The following is a 20,704-nucleotide window of genomic DNA, read 5'->3' as shown; positions in this document are numbered from 1 at the left end:
AAAGATTTGTCACAAGGAGTCCCGGAACTGGCAGTCAGAGGTACCTTGTAGGGGACTGTGGTTGATGGACCCGCGGGGTCACCTGTCTGCTCTAGGAACTGTATCGGCAGTCAGGACCCCTACTGCGGGTGGGCCCCTGATGGTTCCTGCATCTTCCTCAGCCCCGGCGCCAGGTACTGGGGGAGAGGGCCTAGGGGAGGGTGTCTCACCCACCTGATGACCAGGCTGGGAGAGGTTTCTGCTGACTGCCTTTCTTACCCCTGTTAGAGGCACCTTTGAGCAGGACGTGTCCGGGGCCAGCACCTCAGGCTTAGGGGACTGTACAGGTAAGCGCAGTGTGGGAGGGCAGGGGCGCTGGGGACCACCAGCGTTCTCCTAGTGCCCTTTGCTGCCCAGGCCCAGAGAGGGGGCTGGGGGAGGGCGGTGGCCTGGGTCAGGGCACTGGAGGGCCAGGGGTCCCACTTCCAGGAGGGGTGGCAGGGGAGGGACAGAGAGAGACCAAGAGACAGGCCGCGAAGCCGACAGACAGACCTGGGAGAGGATACACAGACCCCAGCAGACAGGCAGACAGAGGCTCTGAAGGGGACACAGAGACACCACGAAGCAGACGGACAGACGGACGGGCCGACTCTGGAGAGGACCGCCGCGCAGCCAGAGGGGCCCAGGCGGCGGGAGGCGGGGGCCGGGCCGTCCCCCGCGGCCCCTCTCACGCGGCCCGCGCTCCCGGCCAGGACTCCTGCGGGCCAGCCTGGCAGAGGAGCGCGCCGGGCTGGTGTCGGTGAACCTGCTGGTGACGTCGTCGGTGGCGGCCTTCGTGGTGGGCGCCGTGGTGTCCGGCTTCAGCGTGGGCTGGTACGTGGGCCTCCGCGAGCGGCGCGAGCTGGCGCGCCGCAAGGACAAGGAGGCCATCCTGGCCCACGGCGGCGGCGAGGCCGTGCTGAGCGTGAGCCGGCTGGGCGAGCGCCGGGCGGCCGGGCCCGGGGGCCGCGGCGGCGGCGGCGGCGGCGGCGTGGGGGGCGGCGGCGGCGCCGGGGGCCCCCCCGAGGCCCTGCTGGCCCCCCTGATGCAGAACGGCTGGGCCAAGGCCACGCTGCTGCAGGGCGGCCCCCACGACCTGGACTCGGGGCTGCTGCCCACGCCCGAGCAGACGCCGCTGCCGCAGAAACGCCTGCCCGCGCCGCACCCGCACGGGCTGGGCGCGCGCGCCTGGGAGCACGGCCACCCGCTGCTCTCGGCCTCCGCCTCGTCCTCCCTGCTGCTGCTGGCGCCGGCCCGCGCCCCCGAGCCGCCGCCCGCGCCCCCCGCGCCCCCCGCGCCCGGCGAGCCGGCCCCCGACGCGCGCCTCTACGCCCGGCCCGGCCGCGCCTCGCACGGCGACTTCCCGCTCACCCCGCACGCCAGCCCCGACCGCCGGCGCGTCGTGTCGGCGCCCACGGGCCCCTCGGACCCAGCGCCCGCCGGCGACGGCCTCCCGCGGCCCTGGAGCCCGCCGCCCACCGGCAGCCTGCGGAGGCCCGGCCCGCACGGCCCGCCGGCCGCCGCCCTGCGCCGCACGCACACGTTCAACAGCGGCGAGGGCCGGCCCGGCGACCGCCACCGCGGCCGCTACGTGCGGCCCGGCACGGACTTGGCCCACCTCCTCTCCTACGGGGGCACGGACAGGACTGCGCCCCCCGTGCCCTAGGCCGGGGCCCGACGCCTCGGCGGTGCCAGCCACGGGAACCAGGAGCGAGAGAGCCGGCCCAGCTCCAGTGGGTGCTCAAGACCCCCAGCCCACCCTCGGGGGTGGGGGGCCCTCGGCCACACGGAAGCACAACGAGCTCGGCGCCCCCCCCCCGCCCCGCCCCGCCCCGCCCCGCCCGGGGCCGCGGGACACTGAGGCGATTTGGGGGTGGGGGGGGCGGGAGGAATGTGCTATGGATTTGAGGTTGACCTTCTGCGCGTGGATTTGGGTTTGTTTTCCAATTGGCGTTTCTTTTGCAGATTTCTATCCAATTGCACAACTCCGTTCTCGGGGTGTCAGCCGGGGGGGGCTTGGAGGCGGCGGGACAGGGGAGGGGCCGCAGCCGCAGACCCAACCTCCCCGCCCCCCCCTTTCCAGGCCCCTCCTCAACCCAGGCTCCTGGCGTGTGTGGGTGTGTGTGTGTGTGTGCATGCCGTGTTCGTGTGCAAGGGGCCAGGAAGGGGAGGGAGGTGTGTGTGTGTGCCCACGAGGGCTGCTGCCGGCGTGTGTGTGTCGCGGCGGGCCACGCGTGCAGTGTACCTGTCTGTGTGCCAGGCGGTGGCCCCAGCGGCCTGGGCGTTGGCTGAGCCGGCGCCGGGGCTTCCAGAAGGCCCGGGGGCCTCCAAGGTGCCGGTTAGGAGTTTGAGGGGGAGACGAGAAGGGGTTTCGGGCAGGGGGGCCGGGAGGGCCTGCCCAGAAGTCATATCGGCAGCAGCTGTCTAAAGGGCTTGGTGGTCTGGGGGGCGGGGAAGGCGGGCGGGCCCCACTGTAAATACGGCCCCAGGGTGGTCAGAGGGTCCCATGCCACCCGTCCCCTTGTGACCTCTCCCTTGACCTCCAGCTGACCATGCATGCCAGCTGAGTGGCCAGCTGAGTCCTGGACCCTCTCTGGAGTTTGCTTCCCCCAACCCCCTCCCCATCAATAAAACTGTTTACAACCACCGGCCCCCAAGGCTCTGGGTCTGCTCTGTCTCCTAGGGGTGGGACCTGGACCACACTTGCCTGGAGCAGTTGGGAGTACCCCCCCGCCTACCCCCTGTGAGACTCATGGCGACAAGCAGAATTTGGGGGAAGTAGGTGTGGACATGGCAGGCATCTTCATCTGGATGGGGCCAGTTTTCTGATTCATCCCTGAGCAAATATTTATTGTGCAACTGCTACATGCCTGGCCGTGGTCAGGGACGAATCCCTGTCCTCATGGAGTTCACAGCCTAGTGGGGGAGACCGGCCCCATACACACAAATTAGGAGGGGATTTGAAGTAGTGATATGCAACGTCAAGAAAAGGCCAGATAATGTGCTAGGTCAGGGCTGACTGTGTGGGGTGGGGGAGGGGGTGGTCGAGGAGGGCCTGTAGGGGAGGGGACACTTGAGCTGAGAGGTGACATGTGAGAAAGCAGCTGTGGGGAGGTGCGCAGGCAGAAGGAACAGCCAGTGCAAGGCCCTCGGTGGGGACCGGCTTGGAGAAGGGGAAAGGCGGCCGCAGCGACCCCCAGCAGCATGGGGAGGGCCGGGCAGGAGCAGGTGCAGGTGAGGAGGGAGAGGAGGGCAGGGGCTTCAGGCAGGAACAGCCTCAAAGGTGCGGAGTGTAAAATTTTTTGTTGTGGTCAAATCCACATAAATTCGAACGCACCACTGGAACCGTTTTTAAGCGCACAGGTCAGCGGCATGAAGCACGCTCCTGCTGTCGGGCGCCCACCCCCACCATCCATCCCCAGAACTTTTGCATCTTTCCAAAGTAAAACTCTGTCCACATTAAACATTAACTCCCCATCCTACCCCCCTCCTCCCAGCCTTATGGATTTTATTTTAAGTGGGACAGGGACCCTTCCGAGGATTTTTTTTTTTTAAAGATTTTATTTATTTATTTGAGAGAGAGAATGAGATAGAGAGAGCATGAGAGGGGGGAGGGTCAGAGGGAGAAGCAGACTTCCTGCTGAGCAGGGAGCCCGATGCGGGACTCAATCCCAGGACTCCAGGATCATGACCTGAGCCGAAGGCAGTCGCTTAACCAACTGAGCCACCCAGGCGCCCCCTTCCGAGGATTTTAAGCAGACGGCGGGATCTGATTTCACTTTAAGAGATCTCTTTAGCATTATGCCTCCTTTGCGGTTCACACTCCCTCCTTCCCATGCATGTCCGTGGGGCACCTGCTGCGTGCTGGGCTCTAGGGTCTGGGTTATCTTTACCTGCACCCAGGACTTCCATCACGCCTGGCCATGGCCTCTTCTCCCTGGCCCAATCTCTGAAGAGTTTTGTCTCTATCAAGCTTTGAGAATGAATATGAGTTCTGTCTTGTGGACACATAGGTTCAGAGACACCGAACAGTGTCTCTGAGTGCCCACTGAGCAGTGGACAAAACAGATGCGGTTCCCCCTTGTCCTGGGGGAGATTGTTAGTATAGTAAACAAAGAAACACAAAGCACCGTGCTGACATCCCTTAGCACCTCCCGAACCTGTGTGTGTCCGTTTCTTCAGCCTTATGGAGAGAGGTTTGACGTACAGCATTGTGTAAGTTTCAGGTGTGCAACTCAGTGATTTGATGGGTGCAGATATTGCACTAGGATTACCACAATAAATCCATTACCTCCTGCAGTTCTCTGTGTAAGTGATGAGAACATTTAAGAGCTACTCTCTTAGCAATTTTCAAGTATATGAGGTTACTGTGTATAGTAACGGTAACTATAGTCACCATGTTGTACATTACACCTCCTGGATGTACTCATCTTAGAACTGCACGTTTGTACCCTTAGACCAACATCTCCCCATTTTCTGCACCCCCCAACCCCTGGCAGCCACCCTCCTGCTCTGGGTTTTGGGTTTTTTAAATCCCATATATAAGTGAGAGTATACAGTATCTTTCTCTGCCTGACTTAATTTCACTTAGGGTAATACCTTCAAGATTTAATAACATTGTTGCAAATGGCAGCATTTTCTTCTTTTTTTAACCTTTGAATAATATTCCAGTGTGTGTGTATATCGCATTCTTTCTTTCTAAGATTTTATTTATTTATCTGAGAGAGAGAAAGAGAGCGAGAGAGTGAGCGAGCAAGAGAGAGAGCATGGGCAGGGTGAGGGGCAGAGGGAGAAGCAGACTCCCTACTGAGCAGGGAGCCTGATGCGGGGCTTGATCCTGGGACTACAGGATCATGACCTGAGCCAAAGGCAGATGAAGGCAGACGCTTAACCGACTGAGCCACCCATGCGCCCCTTCTTTCTTTCTTTCTTTTTTTTTTTTATCGCATCTTTATCCATCCATCTGTCAATAACACTTAGGATGTTTCCATGTCTTGGCTATTGTGAATAATACTGCAAGGAACAAAGGAATACATGTGTTTTTTCTAGTTACTATTTTGTTTTCTTTGGATAAATACCCAGAAGTGGGATTGCTAGATCATGTATCCCTATTTTTAGTTTCTTGAGGGACCTCCATACTGTTTTCCACAGCGGCTGCACCAATTTGCTTTCACACCAACAGTGAAGAAGGGTTCCTTTCTCTCCACATCCTCACCAACACTTGTTATTTCTTATCTTTTTGATTCTAGTTATTCTGACAAGTGTGAGGTAATATCTCACTGGGGTTTTGATTTGCATTTTCCTGATGATGAGTGATGTTGAGCACCTTTCATGTACCTGTTGGCCATCTAGATGTCTTCTTCAGAAAACTGTCTCTTCAGGTCCTTTGACTATTTTGTGGGTATCTGTTTTGTGTGTCTAACTCTATGGATCTGTTATTCTGTCGACGTGCCCTGCCCTGCTTTGTCTGTGTCTCTGTGTGGTTCTATGTATTTACACCTGTCTCTGTTTTGTATCCTATCTGTGTATTCATGAGGATATCCATCTATCTTTCTTTATGCTTGTCATGGTCAGCCTGCATGTGTGTCTCTGAACCTATGTGTCCACAAGACAGAACTCATATTCATTCTCAAAGCTTGATAGAGACAAAACTCTTCAGAGATTGGGCCAGGGAGAAGAGGCCATGGCCAGGCGTGATGGAAGTCCTGGGTGCAGGTAAAGATAACACATCACACCTGAATTTTTAGAATGCAACAAAAATGAAAGCACTGAATAGTCAAATCTGTGAGATGCAGCCAAAGCAGTTCTCAAAGGGAAATTTGTAGCCTCCGAATGCATTTATTAGAGAATGAGAAAGATCCAAAACAAACAGCACATTAGCTTCAGATGAAGAAACAAAGAGCAGAAGGGACCCTTGGAGACTGAGTTCAACTTCATGGATATGGAAACTGAGGCCAAGAAAAGTTAAGCCACTTGCCCAAGATCATAAAATAAAGCCATTCCTAGCAGAGCTGGGAGCCAGGGCCAGGTTTTGTCCCTCCCAGGCCATTGTTCAAAGACCATGGAGACTTTTGGCATCGCTTACTTTTGAAATCTAATTTCTAGAAATTATTTCATTTTTTCAAAAAGGCCAACAATACATCATGAATTCAAGACAAGTGCTTTTTGTTATCTTCATTGAGCTTCCTGGTTGCTCAAATTTATTGCAAAGAGTATCTCTTGCTTAAAGAGCTGTCCCTATCCCCCAGGAATAGTGCCTTGCAAACCTGACCCTTGATCCCCGGATTGGGGGAAGCAGGGATTCGGCCCCAGAGATTCTTGGGTGCCCACCCCCCAAAAGCAGGAATCAGGGGAATGAAAAACTGGGTAGAAGCAGGAAGAGAAGGGAGCAGGCAACCCCCCTCCTGCCCTTCTCCTGCCAGGAAGCAATTTTGCAATTCTGACCACTCCCTTTCCCCTGCCTGGCTCAGGTCCAGCCATTAACGGGAACAGGATGTGGGTGAGGACTTCCCTAGGGTGGGTGGCCCTGCTCCCAGTCCAGGCAGGTATAAGCCTACCTGACCAGGCTAAGGGAACACAGATGGAAAAGAGAGAGACCATCATGTCCTCTTGGAGCCCAGAGCGAAACCAGAGGTAAGTCCCCACCCCACCCATTGGTAGGCAGAACTGGATGCTAGACATTTCTGTCTGATGCACTGAAGTCAAAGGGCTAGATGTAGATCTGCAGGCTGGAATAGACCGACAGGCTGTAACTATAGATAGACATGCTCTCATACACACACTCACTATAGAAGTCCCAGGTGCTCCCCGGGCCAGACAGAGAGTTGGAGTCCCACCAACACCTCCCGACCAACACCCCATCAGAGGGCTGCTGGAGGGACCAGGAGGAGCAGAAGCCCCAGCCCTCCAAGGTGTATGGTGCCAACTGTATACCACCCCATCCCAAGGCCAAATGCCTGTCCCAGATCTGCACAAAGCAGGATGGAGTTTTCATGTTCAGAGTTCCTTTTGGAGCCCTAGATTGCACCCGAGCACTTCGGAGCGAGATGGAGCTGCAGCTCCATCAGAGAAAGAAATGTAACCTTGTTTGGATGGAAAAAGGAGGAGGCCAGAGGGGAAACCTTGGGGAAGTCAGAGGGAGCTTCATGGGAAAGGGAGCATTGGGGCTGGGGCTTTGCAGGATAAGTAGGAGTTCACTGGCCCTGCCTTCAAAATGTGGAGCCAGGGAGATAAGAAATGACCCAGAAAACAAGCTAGAACAGAAGAAACTAGAGAGAAATTAGCAAATTTGACTGTAAATAATTAACAGTCCATTGGGGCTGGGCTGGCCATGAAGAAGGGTAGCATTTATGGATCAGACTGAGAAACTCAGTTTTCAGAGCTTTCTGTAACAGCAGCTACTTCGGGAAGCTGTGGGAAGGTGAGGGTGGAAGCCAGGAGAGGAGCAGGGGATGACTGCACGAGTCCGGGGGAGCCATGAGCTGGCATGGTCCAGGGTGCTGGAAATGGAGACAAGAAATAGTTGGCAGAGTCTGGGGACACTTTCACCAAGTGAGGTGTGTTTTCTGTCATTGCCTGCAGCCCAGGAGGCCTGAGCTCCCATCTTTCTAGAACACTGTTCCTGCTGCTGCTATCTGTGGCCTCAGCCCAGGATGTCACCCCAAACCGTGACACCTGCTTGGTGTTCCAGTCGAGCAACGGCAGCTCCGTCTCCTGCCACCCACCTGCCAAACTCCCTCACCGCTTCCCAGCTGACACCGTCTACCTGGCGGTGGAGTTCTTCAACCTCACCCAGCTGCGGGCCGACACCCTCCAGGGCACCTCTAACCTCCAGGAGCTGCACCTCTCCACCAACCAGCTGGAGAGCCTCTCGCCCAAGCTCCTGCTGACGGTGCCTCTGCTGAAGGTGCTCGACCTAACCCGCAATGCCCTGACCCAGCTGCCCCCAGGCCTCTTCCGAGTCTCGGCCGCTCTCCACACCCTGGTGCTGAAGGAGAACCGGCTGGAAATCCTGGAGCCCTCGTGGCTGCAGGGGCTCAAAGCCCTGGGGCATCTGGACCTATCCGGGAACCACCTCCAGACACTGCCCCCTGGGCTGTTGGCCAACTTCACCTCCCTGCGCATCCTTGACCTCAGCAATAACCAGTTGAAGACTTTGCCCTCTGACCTTCTGAGGGGCCCCCTGCAGTTGGAAAGGCTGCATCTGGAGGGCAACAGATTGCGGGCGCTTGGAGAGGGGCTCTTGGCACCCCAGCCAGACCTGCACTACCTTTTCCTGAACGACAACAGGCTGGCCATGGTGGCAGCCGGCGCCCTCCGAGGCCTGCAGCAGCTGGACATGCTCGATCTCTCCAACAACTTGCTCACCAGCGTGCCCAAGGGGCTCTGGACATCCTTGGGGCAGCCCACCCGGGACATGAAGGATGGCTTTGACATCTCTGGGAACCCCTGGATCTGTGATCGGAACCTGGATGACCTCTATGGGTGGCTCGTGGCCAATAAAGACAAGATGTTCTTCCAGAATGCCACACGCTGCGCTGGGCCCGAAGCCTCAAAGGGCCAGACGCTCCTGGAAGCAGCCGAGTCCCACTGAGGCCTGGGGCTAGGGTGGGGAGACAGGCCAGGCAGCACACGGCACGGTACTTGGCAAATAATTCACCTTTGGCTTTCCAGAGCTGCCAGGATCCGCTTGGCCCAGGCTTCCCAAAATGCACACTGGGCTCTCCAGCCTCCTTGTACCCTCTTCCAAGAACGTCTTTCCCTGGGGGCAGTTGGCTGGCTCGGTCGGTGGAGCATGCGACTCTTAATCTCAGGGTCCTGAGTTCAAGCCCCACATTAGGCATGGAGCCTACTTAAAAGAAAAAAGAAAAGAGAATGTCTTGCCCTGTTTTCCAGATCTCTTGGTCTCCAGGCTCCCTCAGCCTGCTCGGCCTCCCTCTGGCCCAGCCCTGGCTACACTAGGGTTGTCTCTATCTGGTTCTGCCTCCCCCACTTCGGGGGGCTCTCCGAATGCAGGGCCTGGGGCTGGGTTCCCTCGTAGCCAGCATCGTTCAGTTTGTGGTCAGACCCGAAGGGTTAATAAATAACTGTGGAATGGAATTGGAATACTAGAATAATTCACTGTGTTCTGAGCATCTCCCTGGTTGACTTCCTAGTCCTCCCCAGAGGAAGGAGAAGGAAAGAAGAGGCCTGACCCAGGGCCTGGGGTGCAGGACATGAGCTTCCAAAGGAATGGCAGTGGGGATCTGATGGCCCGCGGCTCCTCCTCCCTCTCCCCCTATCCAGGACTTAACTGGAAATAAAACACTGACCGTTGCCCGGAGTGTCATTTTACCGGTGGATTCCTGCCAGAGTTTATGTCCTGGGGAAGGTTTAAATTAAACCGGATTGCCTCAGGTCTCCAAACAATTTGTCATGCTGGCCCGTGACAACCCAGGGGCATAGCCACCCAGGGCAGGCCTGGGCAGGCTGGGTGGAGCCGAAGGCTTAGGAGCCTGGGTTCTTCCAACTCAGAACCTTGGGCCACCTGCTGACACAGTGCTGGGCATGCTGGGAGCCAGAGTCAGATTTGGGGGACCCCTGGGTGTTTGGGGGAAGGCTCCCTGGAAGAATGGTCATGCCCACGTTGGTGGTCATTCCAGGAATGACGATGAAAGCCAGGGAGGGGCCTGGAGTCTGGCAGAGCCGGGTTTGAATCGGATCCCTCAATTTGCTCATCTGTAAAATGGGGATCCAAGGGAATGAGCCGGCCTGAATCCTGGCTCAGTTTAATGGCAGATTTTTAAATTTTTATTATTTTATTTTATTTTTTAAGATTTTATTTATTTATTTGAGAGAGAGAATGAGATAGAGAGAGCATGAGAGGGGGGAGGGTCAGAGGGAGAAGCAGACGCCTCGCTGAGCAGGGAGCCCGCTGTGGGACTCGATCCTGGTACTCCAGGATCACGACCTGAGCCGAAGGCAGTCGCTTAACCAACTGAGCCACCCAGGCGCCCATGGCAGATTTTTTTAAATAACAAGAAAGACCTTGAGGACTTGCCCAAGGTCACTCCTCGCCGAGGCGGTGGGGGCTGTGATCGTCCTCCACTGTTTCGGCGGCAACAGCAGGGTGACGGGTGGCCAAAACTGGCCAACGGAAGTAGCTCAATCCTGGGGTATCCAGCGTCCTCGAGTTACTATGACAACCGCGGAGCCCTCACCCCACCCCCACCCCGAGCCCCAGGGAAGCGCGCGGGGTGGGGAGGGTAGGCTGGGGCCCCGGCCCCGGGACACGCCTCCGCACGGCCCCTCCCCATTGGTCAGTCCCCGAAGGCCCCGCCCCCCCGAGCCGCTATAAGGCGGGCGGGGCCAGCGGTGGGCGGAGACTGGAGCCCGAGTCTGGGGTCCGCAGCCGCACTTGGGGGCCGTGGCTGCGCGCGCCCAGGTGAGTGCCAAGCGGAGGGCGTCCAGGAGAGCCCCGCAGATTTGGGGGCTCCAGATCAGGTGGGCGGGAGAGGATCCAGCGGCGTGAGATGGGAGGGGGATGACTGGCCCCGAGCAGGTGGCCGAGACCCTTGGCCCAGTTGGCTGAAGCTCAGGACCCAGTTGGGCGGGGACCAGAGCTCTGAGGGCACAGGGTGGGGATAGGGAAGAACTGCGAGCGGGAGTCTCAGGTCGAACTCTCCACTCTGGGTCTGCTTAGATGAGTGGCCTTGGAAACACCATGGACCTGCTGGCCGCCTCAGTTTCCCTGTCAGTCTGTGGGTTTATTGGGATTCCGCGGCTACCACCTCCACCCCTGCAGCGGGCTGCGTGTGCAGTTCTGTCGGGGAAGGGTGAGTTGGGGGGTGGGCAGGGGCAGCAGGGACCTCCTCTCCTTTGCAGAAGAGGAAACAGCTCAGAGAGGTGAAGGCACTTGCCCAAAGTCACCCAGCAGGTAATGGTAGGATTTGAACCCAGGTCTTTCTCTCTCCAGAGCCCATGTTTGAATCACTACAATGTCCCCACCTTGCCAGAGCTCTCTAGTGTGCACCTACTGTGTGCAGAGCTCTGTGCATGCATTGTCCGTGTCCCTCAGGACACTGTGAGGTAGGTATTATCATTACCTTACGTTTTTAAGATTTACTTATTTATTTGAGAGGGAGAGTGCGCGTGTGCAAGTGGGGGAGGGGCAGAGGGAGGGGGAGAAAAATCTCAAGCAGACACCCTGCTGAGCGCACAGCCCAACACAGGCCTCACGACCCTAAGATCATGGCCTGAGCTGAAACCAGGAGTCAGATTCTCAACCGACTGAACCACCCAGGCACCCCTATCATTACCCTATTTTGAGGAAACCGAGGCCCCAAGAGAGAACAGTACTTGCCCAAGTCACAAAGCCCAGAGGGACAGAACCCAAGGCCTGGGCAGGCCCCAGGAGGGCTGGTGTGTAGAGGCCCCTCTCACTCTGTCCTGCCCCTCAGGGTGTTTGCAGCAGGCATGTCAGAAGATGAGGCTGCTCAGCCGCCCAGAACCAGCTCGTGGGAACAGAACCAGCAGGTGAGGGGCCGCCCCTCCCACGGAGCAGGGGCACAGGCGGGGGTGGGGGGATATCCCTTCTGGGACAGTTTCAGAAGGTACCCCCTCTCCTTCCTATCCTTGCTGGACCACGCGTGGCACATCTTCCCCATTTCCCAGAGGGGCACAGTGATGCCCGGGGCAGGGAGCGTCTCTCCCCCGCCCCCAACGTCCGGGTCTCTGCCGGAGACTCTGCATCAGACCCCGCTCCCAGCACTTCACGCCCGTTGCCTCCGTGAATCTCCAGCCCTAGAAATCCATTTTACAGATGGGGAGGCTGAAGGCCCAAGTTACGTGTGCAGTCCCCCCAACCCTCTTGCCCACCCCGTCATCCTGGCCCAGAGAGGGCAAGTGGACTGAGGTGTGGCTGAGATCCCCACCCCCAGCCCCCCAGGGGCCACTCTGATGCCGCCTCTTCCCGCAGAACGTGGTGCAGCGCGTGGTGGCCCTGCCGCTGGTCAGGACCACGTGCACCGCTGTCCTCGATGCTTACAGTGCGGCTAAGGACAGGCACCCGCTGCTGGGCTCCGCCTGCCGCCTGGCTGAGCACTGCGTGTGTGGCCTGACCACCCGCGCCCTGGACCACGCCCAGCCGCTGCTCAGCCACCTGCAGCCCCAGCGTGAGTCCCCCAACCCAGCCCACGACCCTGGGTCCTGTGGTTTGCCCCGCTGGCCCGCCCTCCATGCTCTGGATGACATGCATGCCTCCGCCTGACATGCTCTGGAGTGGACCTGCTGAGTCGGGACCTCCTCAGTCTTACCTATCGTGTATGCCGTTTGTCCGTCCACCCGCCTGTACCCCCATCCACCTGTCTCACCCTCCCCCAGTCCTGCCAGCGCCATCTCCCGTTCTCTGCCTGCCCGGCCCCCGCTCCCCATTCTACCTGCATCCCTCTGTGGTTGGATCTCCTGGACCAACGCCCTTAGCTGTTTACCTGGGGCCCCCCTCTTTCTGTCCCCGTTCTGTGCATCTGGATGTCCTCCCTTGTTGAGTGGCCTGACATACCTCAGGTTCCTCTGCCTCTCCACCTCCCTCCCCGTCTACCTCTCTGTCGTTGCCCCCACATGTCCCGAGCCCCACATGTCCCCGCACTCCTGGGACCAGCTGAGGGGTCCAACCTGGCACAGGGATGGGGGGAGCGGAAAGACCCTTGGCTTCACGTCTGACCGAGGAAGGGGGTCACCTGAGATTCCCAGCTCAGGGCCTCCCCCGCCTCCTCCTCAGCCAGTTTGGGTGACCTTGAGCCTGCTCGCTGGGGTGTCCGAGCCGGCATGAGCGAGGAGTCACCTTGGCGCTGGCGGCAGCCCTATGGCAGGGCTGAGGCAGGGAGGGCAGTGGAGGTGGGGTCCAGCCTCGTGCCCCACCCACACCCTCAGGGCCCCCAGCCCCTCGCAGGGTGGCCCAGGCCTCCGTCTACCTCTCCCTACCTCTCTTGCCCTCACTCCCTGCCTCTCCCCTCCAGTGGCCACAGTGAACAATCTCGCCTGCAGGGGCCTGGACAAGCTGGAGGAGAAGCTGCCTTTTCTCCAGCAACCTTCGGACACGGTACCCTGGGGACCCAGGGAGGGGTGGAGGTGGGAGGGAGCGGCGCAGCCTCCCCCGGACCAGCCTGGACTCCTGGACCAACCAGACCAGGGGTGGGGGCGCTGAGTCAGGTTTCGGCCCAACTCAGAAAACACCAGCCAAATTAAAATAATCAGCACCCGAGTTTATCGAGCGCTTAAGTTGCACCGGTTGGGGCCCATCATCCGCTCAACAACCCTTTGGGGGAGAACTTTTCTTTTCCTCCATTTTATAGAGGGGAAATTGAGGCCCAGAGCCAGGAGGGGACCCCTTGACACCCAGCCCCCGGGAGCTGGGGTGAGAGAAGGGATGTCAAAATCTGGAAGGGGCCCCCTCCCACCAGGTGGTGACCTCGGCCAAGGATACGGTGGCCAGTGGTGTGATGGACGTGGTGGGCCTGGCCGGCCAGAGCTGCCACTGGAGCGTGGACCTGAAGAGGTCCATGAGCCACGCTGTGGATGTCGTGCTGGGCAAGTCAGAGGAGCTGGTGGACCACTTCCTGCCCATGACCGAGGACGAGCTCGGTGAGGCCGGCACCCTCCCGCCCTGCCCTGCCCCTGAGTCCTTCTGCCCAGTCCGCACCCCTGGAGGTGACGGATCAGAGAAGTCCGGGACTTGGGCAGGGCCACCTAGCAGTTCATCAGGAAACACCAAGCTGGAGCCCAGGCCTGATGTCCCCGTCCATGTCCACGGCCCCCCGACCCACATCCTGCTAGAAATCAGACACGCAGACCCTAAGAGTCTACAGGGCTTAGAGACTTGAGGGCGCTGGCCTCAAACTGGCCTAGGCAGCGCCTTTAGAATGTTTTGCTTCATCGCATGCATTTAACCGTCAGATTGTGCCCTCCAAATCCTGATTTGTGGCCTGTCCTCAAACACTAAACGCTCGGGCTAAAGGGCATCTGCCCTCTCCCGGGGCGCCCGGCCGGCTCAGTTGGTGGAGCGTGCGGCTCTTGATCTCGGGGCTGTGAGTTCGAGTCCCATGTTGGGAGGTAGAGAGGCCTTAAAAAATAAAATCTTAAAAAAAACAAAACAGGGGCGCCTGGGTGGCTCAGTTGGTTAAGCGACTGCCTTCGGCTCAGGTCATGATCCTGGAGTCCCAGGATAGAGTCCCGCATCGGGCTCCCTGCTCGGCGGGGAGTCTGCTTCTCCCTCTGACCCTCCCCCCTCTCATGTGCTCTCTCTCTCTCTCTCTCATTCTCTCTCTCAAATAAATAAATAAATAAAATCTTAAAAAAAAAAAAAAAGAGTGCCTGGGTTGGAATCCCGGGTCTGCCTCTTGCACACCATGGGACTTCATCCCCTTTGCCTCAGTGTTCCTCATCTGTAAATGGGGCTAATAGTAGTGCCTGCGTCATAGGGTTTGGGGCAGGTTAAGTGAGTTGATATTGGTAAAGGAAAGTTGGGAGCCCGTGGGCTTGTCAACCCAGAAGGAGGGTGAGCGGATGTGGCAGGGGTGGCCACGCTGACCCCCTCGCCCGTCCCATCCTCCCAGCGGCCCTGGCAGCCGAGGCTGAGGGCCCGGAAGTGGGCTCCGTGGAAGAGCAGCGGCGACATCAGGGCTACTTTGTGCGTCTGGGCTCCCTGTCAGCGCGGCTCCGCCACCTGGCGTATGAACACTCCCTGGGGAAACTGAGGCAGAAGAAACACCACGCCCAGGACACGCTCGCCGAGCTGCAGGAGACGCTGGAGCTGGTGAGAGCCTTCTGTCCACTCCCGCGCCGTGATGCAGACCAGTAGGCACGGCCTGAGTGCCAACCGAGCACCTGGTCCCGAGCTGGTCCGAAGGGGGAGGCGAAGCCGAGCTCAGCTTCCTCCAGCCGTGCGTGTTCAGCGCTGGGGCAGAGCGGGGACACGGGGCGGGGGCAGCTCAGGGGGGTCAAGGCTCAGCCTGGGGAGACAGGAGGGGGCTTCGTCCCGTGAAGGGAGGGGAGTAGGAGCTAGAATTTATAGGCAGTTAAGGTAGCTCAGGAGAGAGAGAAAGTGCCCCTTCCCTTGCCCACCTGCCACCAACCCCAATCCTCCCCAGCCTGTAGGTTCTCGCCTCGTCCCTCACTGCCCATCCCTCCCTGCTCCAGAGGAGCACAGCAGCTCCCATTTAACTGAGCTTGGTAAGTTCAGACGCCCTTAACCTGCTCCTCCTGCTGCATCTCAACCTCCATCCTTCCAGGGGCTCCAGTCAAAACCCAGGAACAGCCCTCGCCTCCCCTCTTCTCCTCTGCTCCCACATCTTGCACATCAGCCGGTACCCCAGTTCTGCCCAGAGCTCCCCCTTCTCTTCCCCCCACCCAGGTCCAGCCCCCATAGAACTGCACCTGGTCCATCCTGGACCCCATTCTGTCCTCCCCACAGCAGCCACCAGAGGGCGCATATGAGCCCCTGAGTCTGTTGATGTCCCTGAGTGCAATGTCCTCAAGGTCCATCCATGTTGTAACAGGTGCCAGAATAGCCCTTCCTCTTTAAGGCTGAATCATATTCCAGGGTACAGATGGACCACGATTTGTTTCCATTTATCTTCTAATGTCTACTCTGTCCTGGGCACCGAAGGCATAGCGGCCCCCTCAGGACACTCACAGTCCAGTAGGGGGATCAGGGTCAGGATGGAGAACACGCCAGGGGCTGTAGAATCTGCCCACCCAGGAGGGGAGGAGGGAAGACTTCCTGGAGGAGGAGACATCTACATTGAAACTTAAACTGGAGTGAACCAGGCAGGGGCATGGGGTGAAGGGAAGTGTGTCCCTGGCAGAGACCAGCACGGCCAAAGTGAGTCTGAGCTTTAGGGGACCCACAGGTCGCAGGGTCTGGCCAAGAGCAGAGGAGAGAACGGGCAGATGGGCCAGGCTGAATCAGCAGGCGGGGAAGGTTGCAGGAAGAAGATGTTCTCCAGATGCTTATCAAGACCAGATCTAGGCTAGGGTCTTGGCTCCCCCGAGCCCCCAAGTCCTCCAGCTCTGACCACCACTGTCCCCATCCCCTCAGATCAACCTCATGCAGTGCGGGGCGACACCCACTGCCCCGACCCGCCCTGGGAAGGTGCACGAGCTTTGGGAGGACTGGAGCCAGCGCTCCCCAGAGAATGGCCGCCGGCGCCGCAGCCAGGTAGGGTGGCGGGGAGAGGGGGAGCAGGGGGCGTGTGTGCGGGGGTGTTCTGGATCTGCCCAGGGTCGCCAGGGGCCGGGCTCCAGTTGTCTCAGTCCAAGTGCTGAGCTCAGCTGTTTGGAGTGTGCATGGAGAAACTGAGGCAGGGCGCTGGTCCCGGTGGGCGCCCATCTGGGACGCTGAGGCCCCCCCTCCCCCACAGGCAGAGCTGGAGACGCTGGTGCTGTTCCGCACTCTGATGCGGGAGCTGCAGAGCACAGTGGACGCGCTGGAGACCAGCGTCCGGGGCCTGCCCCCAGGCGCCCAGGAGAAGGTGGCCGAGGTGCGGCGCAGTGTGGACGCCCTGCAGTCCGCCTTCGCCGACGCCCGCCGCTTCAGGGATGTGCCGACCGCCGCCCTGGCCAAGGGCCAGGGCAGTGTGGCCCGGGCCCACGCTTGTGTGGACGAGCTGCTGGAGCTGGTGGTGCAGGCCGTGCCGCTGCCCTGGCTGGTGGGGCCCTTCGCGCCCATCCTCGTGGAGCGGCCTGAGCCCCCGCCGGACCTGGAGGCTCTGGTGGACGAGGTCGTGGGGGGCCCTGATCGCCGCTGGGCTCACCTGGACTGGCCGGCCCAGCAGACAGCCTGGGAGGCCCAGCACGGGGACGGGCCAGCCCTCGCAGAGGACATTCCCGAGGAGGAACCCACCCCCCCCCCCAAGCCGCCCCAAGCACACCCTGATGCCGGAGCTGGACTTCTGACCGGAGCTGGACTTCTGACCGGATAGGGCCCCCCGGGGCGGCAAGCAGGAGGCCGCCTATATCCCGAGATCCCTGCTGCCCCCTAGTGGCCATGCCTCTGCACTAACAGCCCGTGCTGCCGCCTTGGCCCAGGGGCAGGGTTGGGGTGGGGGGCTGAATTCAGAATCTCAGACCCTCCCCAATCCTTCCCTTGGACATATGGGGGCTGGAACCCAGTCCAGGCCCCACTAACCCCAAGCTGGGTTCATCTGTCTGTGGCCCCTGTCCCTGCACCCCCAGAAGCAGATCAAAACTCCCCCCACAAAAGCACACATTTTGCCCAATGGCTTCTACCTGGGGTTTTGAAAAGTGAGCACCCTCCTTCCCCCACACCTTGTACATCCCGGCCTGAGGGGTCCCCGAAGATATCCAGCTGTATCAGCTGGACCTGCCAGATCCACTTGCTTTGCCCTTTGGGGTTTGTGCTCCAACATAAAGGTGCTTTGTGTTGTCCAAAGGCCTGTGACCTCTGTTCAGGCCGGGGTGGGTCTTAGTTGCAGGGTGCTGGGGGCCTCAGGTGTTTGTCGGCTTGGCAGAAGCCAAGATTGGAGATTCGAAAGCAGTGAGAATGCCTCTCTGACCGGCTTGACATCCGGCTGGAGCCCCACCACTAGCACCAGGCCCACCAGGGTTAGGCATCCAGATGTAGCTTCCTGGGATAGAAGCTATTCACACTTTAGTATAAATGAGTTTCTTGGAAACTGCAGAGAATAGGATCAGAGGGAGGAAGAAGTCAGATGGGGCAGCCCCTCCTATGCCAACCTCCTAGACCTGCAGGGGCTGATCTTGCTGTGATTTCTCTAGCTGCACTGGTCAGGATGGGGCAGACAGAGGTAGGGGAAGGGCCACGGGCCAGTCTCTTGGGGGCCTGCCCATCCTTTGACCGAATTCTTAGCCGCCCCTCAGGCTCCCCTGTGGCTGGGTGGGGTGTTAGGAAACCACAGTGTAATGTGGTGAGGTCAGGGTGACCCCTGGCTTCCCTAGGACCTGGCCCAAGGGCAGCTCTGGGAGGCTGAACTACCTCCCACTAGCCAGATTCACTTCCCTGCCCCTGCTCAGGAACGTCCATGGCTCCCACTCACCCTCAGACCAACTATCCAAACTCCTCACCCTGGCATTTGAGAACTTCTGGTTTCATCTGGGAAAATCTGGGCTGCATTCCCACCGAACTGTGCATATTCCCTTACCACCGGGCCTTTGCCCAGGCTGTGCCTGGAGTCCTCTCCCAGCCCACCACCCATCTCTTGGACACATCCGACCCACTGTCAAGCCCCAGCCCCAATGCCACCTCCTCCAAGAGGCTTTCCCTCACTCCGCCCCAGCGGGAGGGCTCCAACCCTCCACAGCTCACCTTCTTGGGACTCCAAGCCCCTTCTACCTGGACTTAGAGCCATAGGCAACTTTGCCTTCTCTTCTCCCGCAGGGCTGGGGGCTCCTGGAGGGCCGGGTGGTGAGGATGGGCAGAGTGGCACACGGGAAGGGCATTTTGCAGAGGGAGGCTCGGGCAGAGACGTGGCAGTGGGGAAGTCGGTGTGGCAGGAACAGAGGGAAGGGAAAGCTAATGGACTGAGGGAAAATCTTGGAGCAGTAGATAAGGCCCTGGGGTTGAGTCTCAGCCTGGCCCACAACTGGGTGGGCAAGCTACGTGCCTCATCGGAGCCTGGTTTCTCCTCGGGGCGGGGGGGGGGGTGGGTATGAACGTATCGAGGCGACCGCGCTCAGTCCTAGGACCTGTCTCACGCTCAGGAGCTGCCGTTCACTTATTCGTGTGTTCAGTCGACAAACACATACTGTTGAGTACCTGCTGTGGGCCAGGCGGGCAGCAAACCAGATAAAAGTCCTGCTCTTTGGGACCTGACAATGCAGCTGGAGAGAAAGACAACGAACAAGAAAACTACGTAAATTATTTGTCTTAGTTTTAGTAGATGATGAAAAATATAAAAGGGATGGAGGATGGGGGGCGTGTGAGGGTAGGAGGAGGGGTGTGTATTTTTAAATAGGAGAAGGGGGTCGAAGAGGACCTCTTGGAGGAGGTGACACATAAGCGAAGACTGACAAGCATTCCGGGCAGGAGGCATGGGCTGTGTGTGCAAAGAGCCTGGGGCAGCACCAGGTCTGGTGTGTTGCAGGAACAGTGTGTCTGGAGCAGAATGAGTTGAGGGGAGAGAGGGAGGAGGGAGGACAGGGAGGTGATAGGGGCCAGGGTCGTGAGGAGGACTAGGGTTTCCCCCAGGGAGGTGGGAGCCCTGGGGGGCTGTGGGCAGAGGAGAGTGGGACCTGATTCGGGTGTTTACGATCACTTTGATTGTCTTTGCTGGGTTCCTCTCCCCTCACTGTGCTGTGGCAGCCTGTGGGAAGGGGAGGGGCACACCCAAGGTTTCCCTCCTCCCCTGCCACCTTTGGGAAGCGTTGGCTGAGAGGACAGAGTTTTGGGGACATCCCCATTTTGTTCCCCAACTGTTTGGCAAACACAGTGATGGCTCCAAGGAGATGACCTAGGGGTCATCAGGCTGTGTCTGAACGCTCTCTCATCCCAGCTCAGTGCCCAGAGCCACCAACGGGGTCTGCCCCGTACCCCCACCAGCACGTAACTGGGATCCCTGTCCCAGGAGCGGGCAGGGGGGATCCTTAGCTCGGGGAGGGTGTCATTCCTCTGCTGGCCTGTGCACCTACCCACAGATAGCCCACTCGGCACCTAGGCTCTGGGGCTGGGTTCCAGTCCTGTCTCTGCCGCTTTCTGGCTCTGTGGCCTCAGGCACAGGATGCCTCCTCCAGGCAGTCACCCTGGGTTGTCCCAAGCCCACCAGGTCTGCATCTCACTCCTAGGATCCCCTGGCTCTTTTGGCACCCTGTATCCATCCGCATTTTGGCCCTAATTTATCAAGGGAAGTCCCTCCTGGAGAGCGACGCATCCCCTCCCTGCTCAGGAGAGACCCTGTTCCTCTCTTCCTGCCTGGACAATGCTAAGCTAATGTTTGTTGAGTACCTGCCGGGTACCAGGCACTGGGGTAAACAGGTCACATGCTTGATCACACTTCGCACTCAGAGCTGTCCTATGAGTTGGCCCATTCAGCCAAATGTTTATTAGATGCTGAGTGTGCACCAGGTACCGATCTATTGCAGGAGAGATAGCTGGGAACAAAATGGGTCTGAAGGAGGAGAGGGAGGGAGCTGTGTGCTGTGGGCAAGGGCCCTCCAGGTAGAGGGAACAGCATGTGCAAAGGTCCTAGGGCAGCACCACGCCTGGTGCGTTGGAGGAACGGTGAGGAGTCCTGTGCGCTGGGGCAGAACGTGCGAGGGGGAGAGAGCTGGAGGAGGTGAGAACAAGGAGAAAACAGGACGTTGTGGGCCACGGAGAGGAGTCTGGAAGGGTAAACCGAGGCCCAAGGATGTTCAGTGGCCGAGGGGTCCCAGCAGTGCCTCGGGGGCACGGGATGGCCTGAGAATCCGTCGGCCTGGTGGGGGCGGGGGCCGTGGGCAGAGGCCGCCTGGTGCTGAGAGCAGGGGAAAGGTGCTGGGCCCAGGGCCCACGCAGGGCAGGGCGGTGGCAACTGACTGCCCAGGGCCCGCCCCCCCCCCCCCCCCGCCCACTGGCTGCCCGCCCCGCGCTGGCCGCGCCTGCCCCAGACCCTATAAGGCCTGGCAGCCGACAGCAGAGCCGGCAGCGGGCTGTGCCTCCGGGGCTCCAAAGGGCCCTCACGCACTCCAGGTGAGC

General features: G+C 59.4%; 3 protein-coding genes across 9 annotated transcripts in view; all 3 read left to right on the top strand.

Annotated features, from left to right (window-relative positions):
- SEMA6B (semaphorin 6B) overlaps positions 1-2,669 on the top strand; it is a 28,598-nt gene extending 25,929 nt beyond the window's left edge. For all 7 annotated transcript variants that reach the window (XM_081802271.1, XM_081802337.1, XM_081802201.1 and 4 more), the window contains 3 exons: positions 96-173; positions 268-326; positions 732-2,669. In XM_081802271.1, coding sequence (XP_081658397.1) covers positions 96-173; positions 268-326; positions 732-1,684 — 1,090 coding nt within the window. In that variant the 3' untranslated portion in view covers positions 1,685-2,669. The remainder of the gene's footprint in view (positions 1-95; positions 174-267; positions 327-731) is intronic.
- A 3,872-nt stretch (positions 2,670-6,541) lies between these two features.
- LRG1 (leucine rich alpha-2-glycoprotein 1) lies at positions 6,542-9,333 on the top strand. Its single transcript, XM_006745577.3, has 2 exons — positions 6,542-6,651; positions 7,600-9,333. The coding sequence occupies exons 1-2, from the start codon at positions 6,599-6,601 to the stop codon at positions 8,609-8,611; spliced, it is 1,065 nt and encodes a 354-aa protein (XP_006745640.2). The 5' UTR covers positions 6,542-6,598; the 3' UTR covers positions 8,612-9,333.
- A 964-nt stretch (positions 9,334-10,297) lies between these two features.
- PLIN5 (perilipin 5) lies at positions 10,298-17,446 on the top strand. The gene is given in 10 exon segments (XM_081800536.1): positions 10,298-10,441; positions 10,973-11,085; positions 11,457-11,532; positions 11,975-12,170; positions 13,014-13,096; positions 13,458-13,638; positions 14,610-14,809; positions 16,094-16,213; positions 16,416-16,913; positions 16,915-17,446. Coding segments are annotated over 8 exon segments (1,374 nt in total). The 5' UTR covers positions 10,298-10,441; positions 10,973-11,085; positions 11,457-11,472; the 3' UTR covers positions 16,951-17,446.
- The last annotated feature ends 3,258 nt before the right edge of the window (positions 17,447-20,704 follow it).

The sequence above is a fragment of the Leptonychotes weddellii genome, chromosome 1 (genome assembly GCF_054177405.1).
Source record: "Leptonychotes weddellii isolate Sample4059 chromosome 1, ASM5417740v2, whole genome shotgun sequence".
Taxonomy (NCBI): Eukaryota; Metazoa; Chordata; class Mammalia; order Carnivora; family Phocidae; genus Leptonychotes; species Leptonychotes weddellii.
Note: the sequence above shows the minus strand (reverse complement) of the source record. Positions and strands in the feature narration are given on the sequence as shown.

What these genes read in the sequence shown, in the direction of transcription:
- LRG1 (XM_006745577.3), top strand. Translation starts at nt 6,599, where the DNA reads ATGGAAAAGAGAGAGACCATCATGTCCTCTTGGAGCCCAGAGCGAAAC. An exon ending in AGCCCAGAGCGAAACCAGAG is followed by an intron (nt 6,652 to 7,599) that starts GTAAGTCCCCAC and finishes CATTGCCTGCAG; the next exon opens with CCCAGGAGGCCTGAGCTCCC.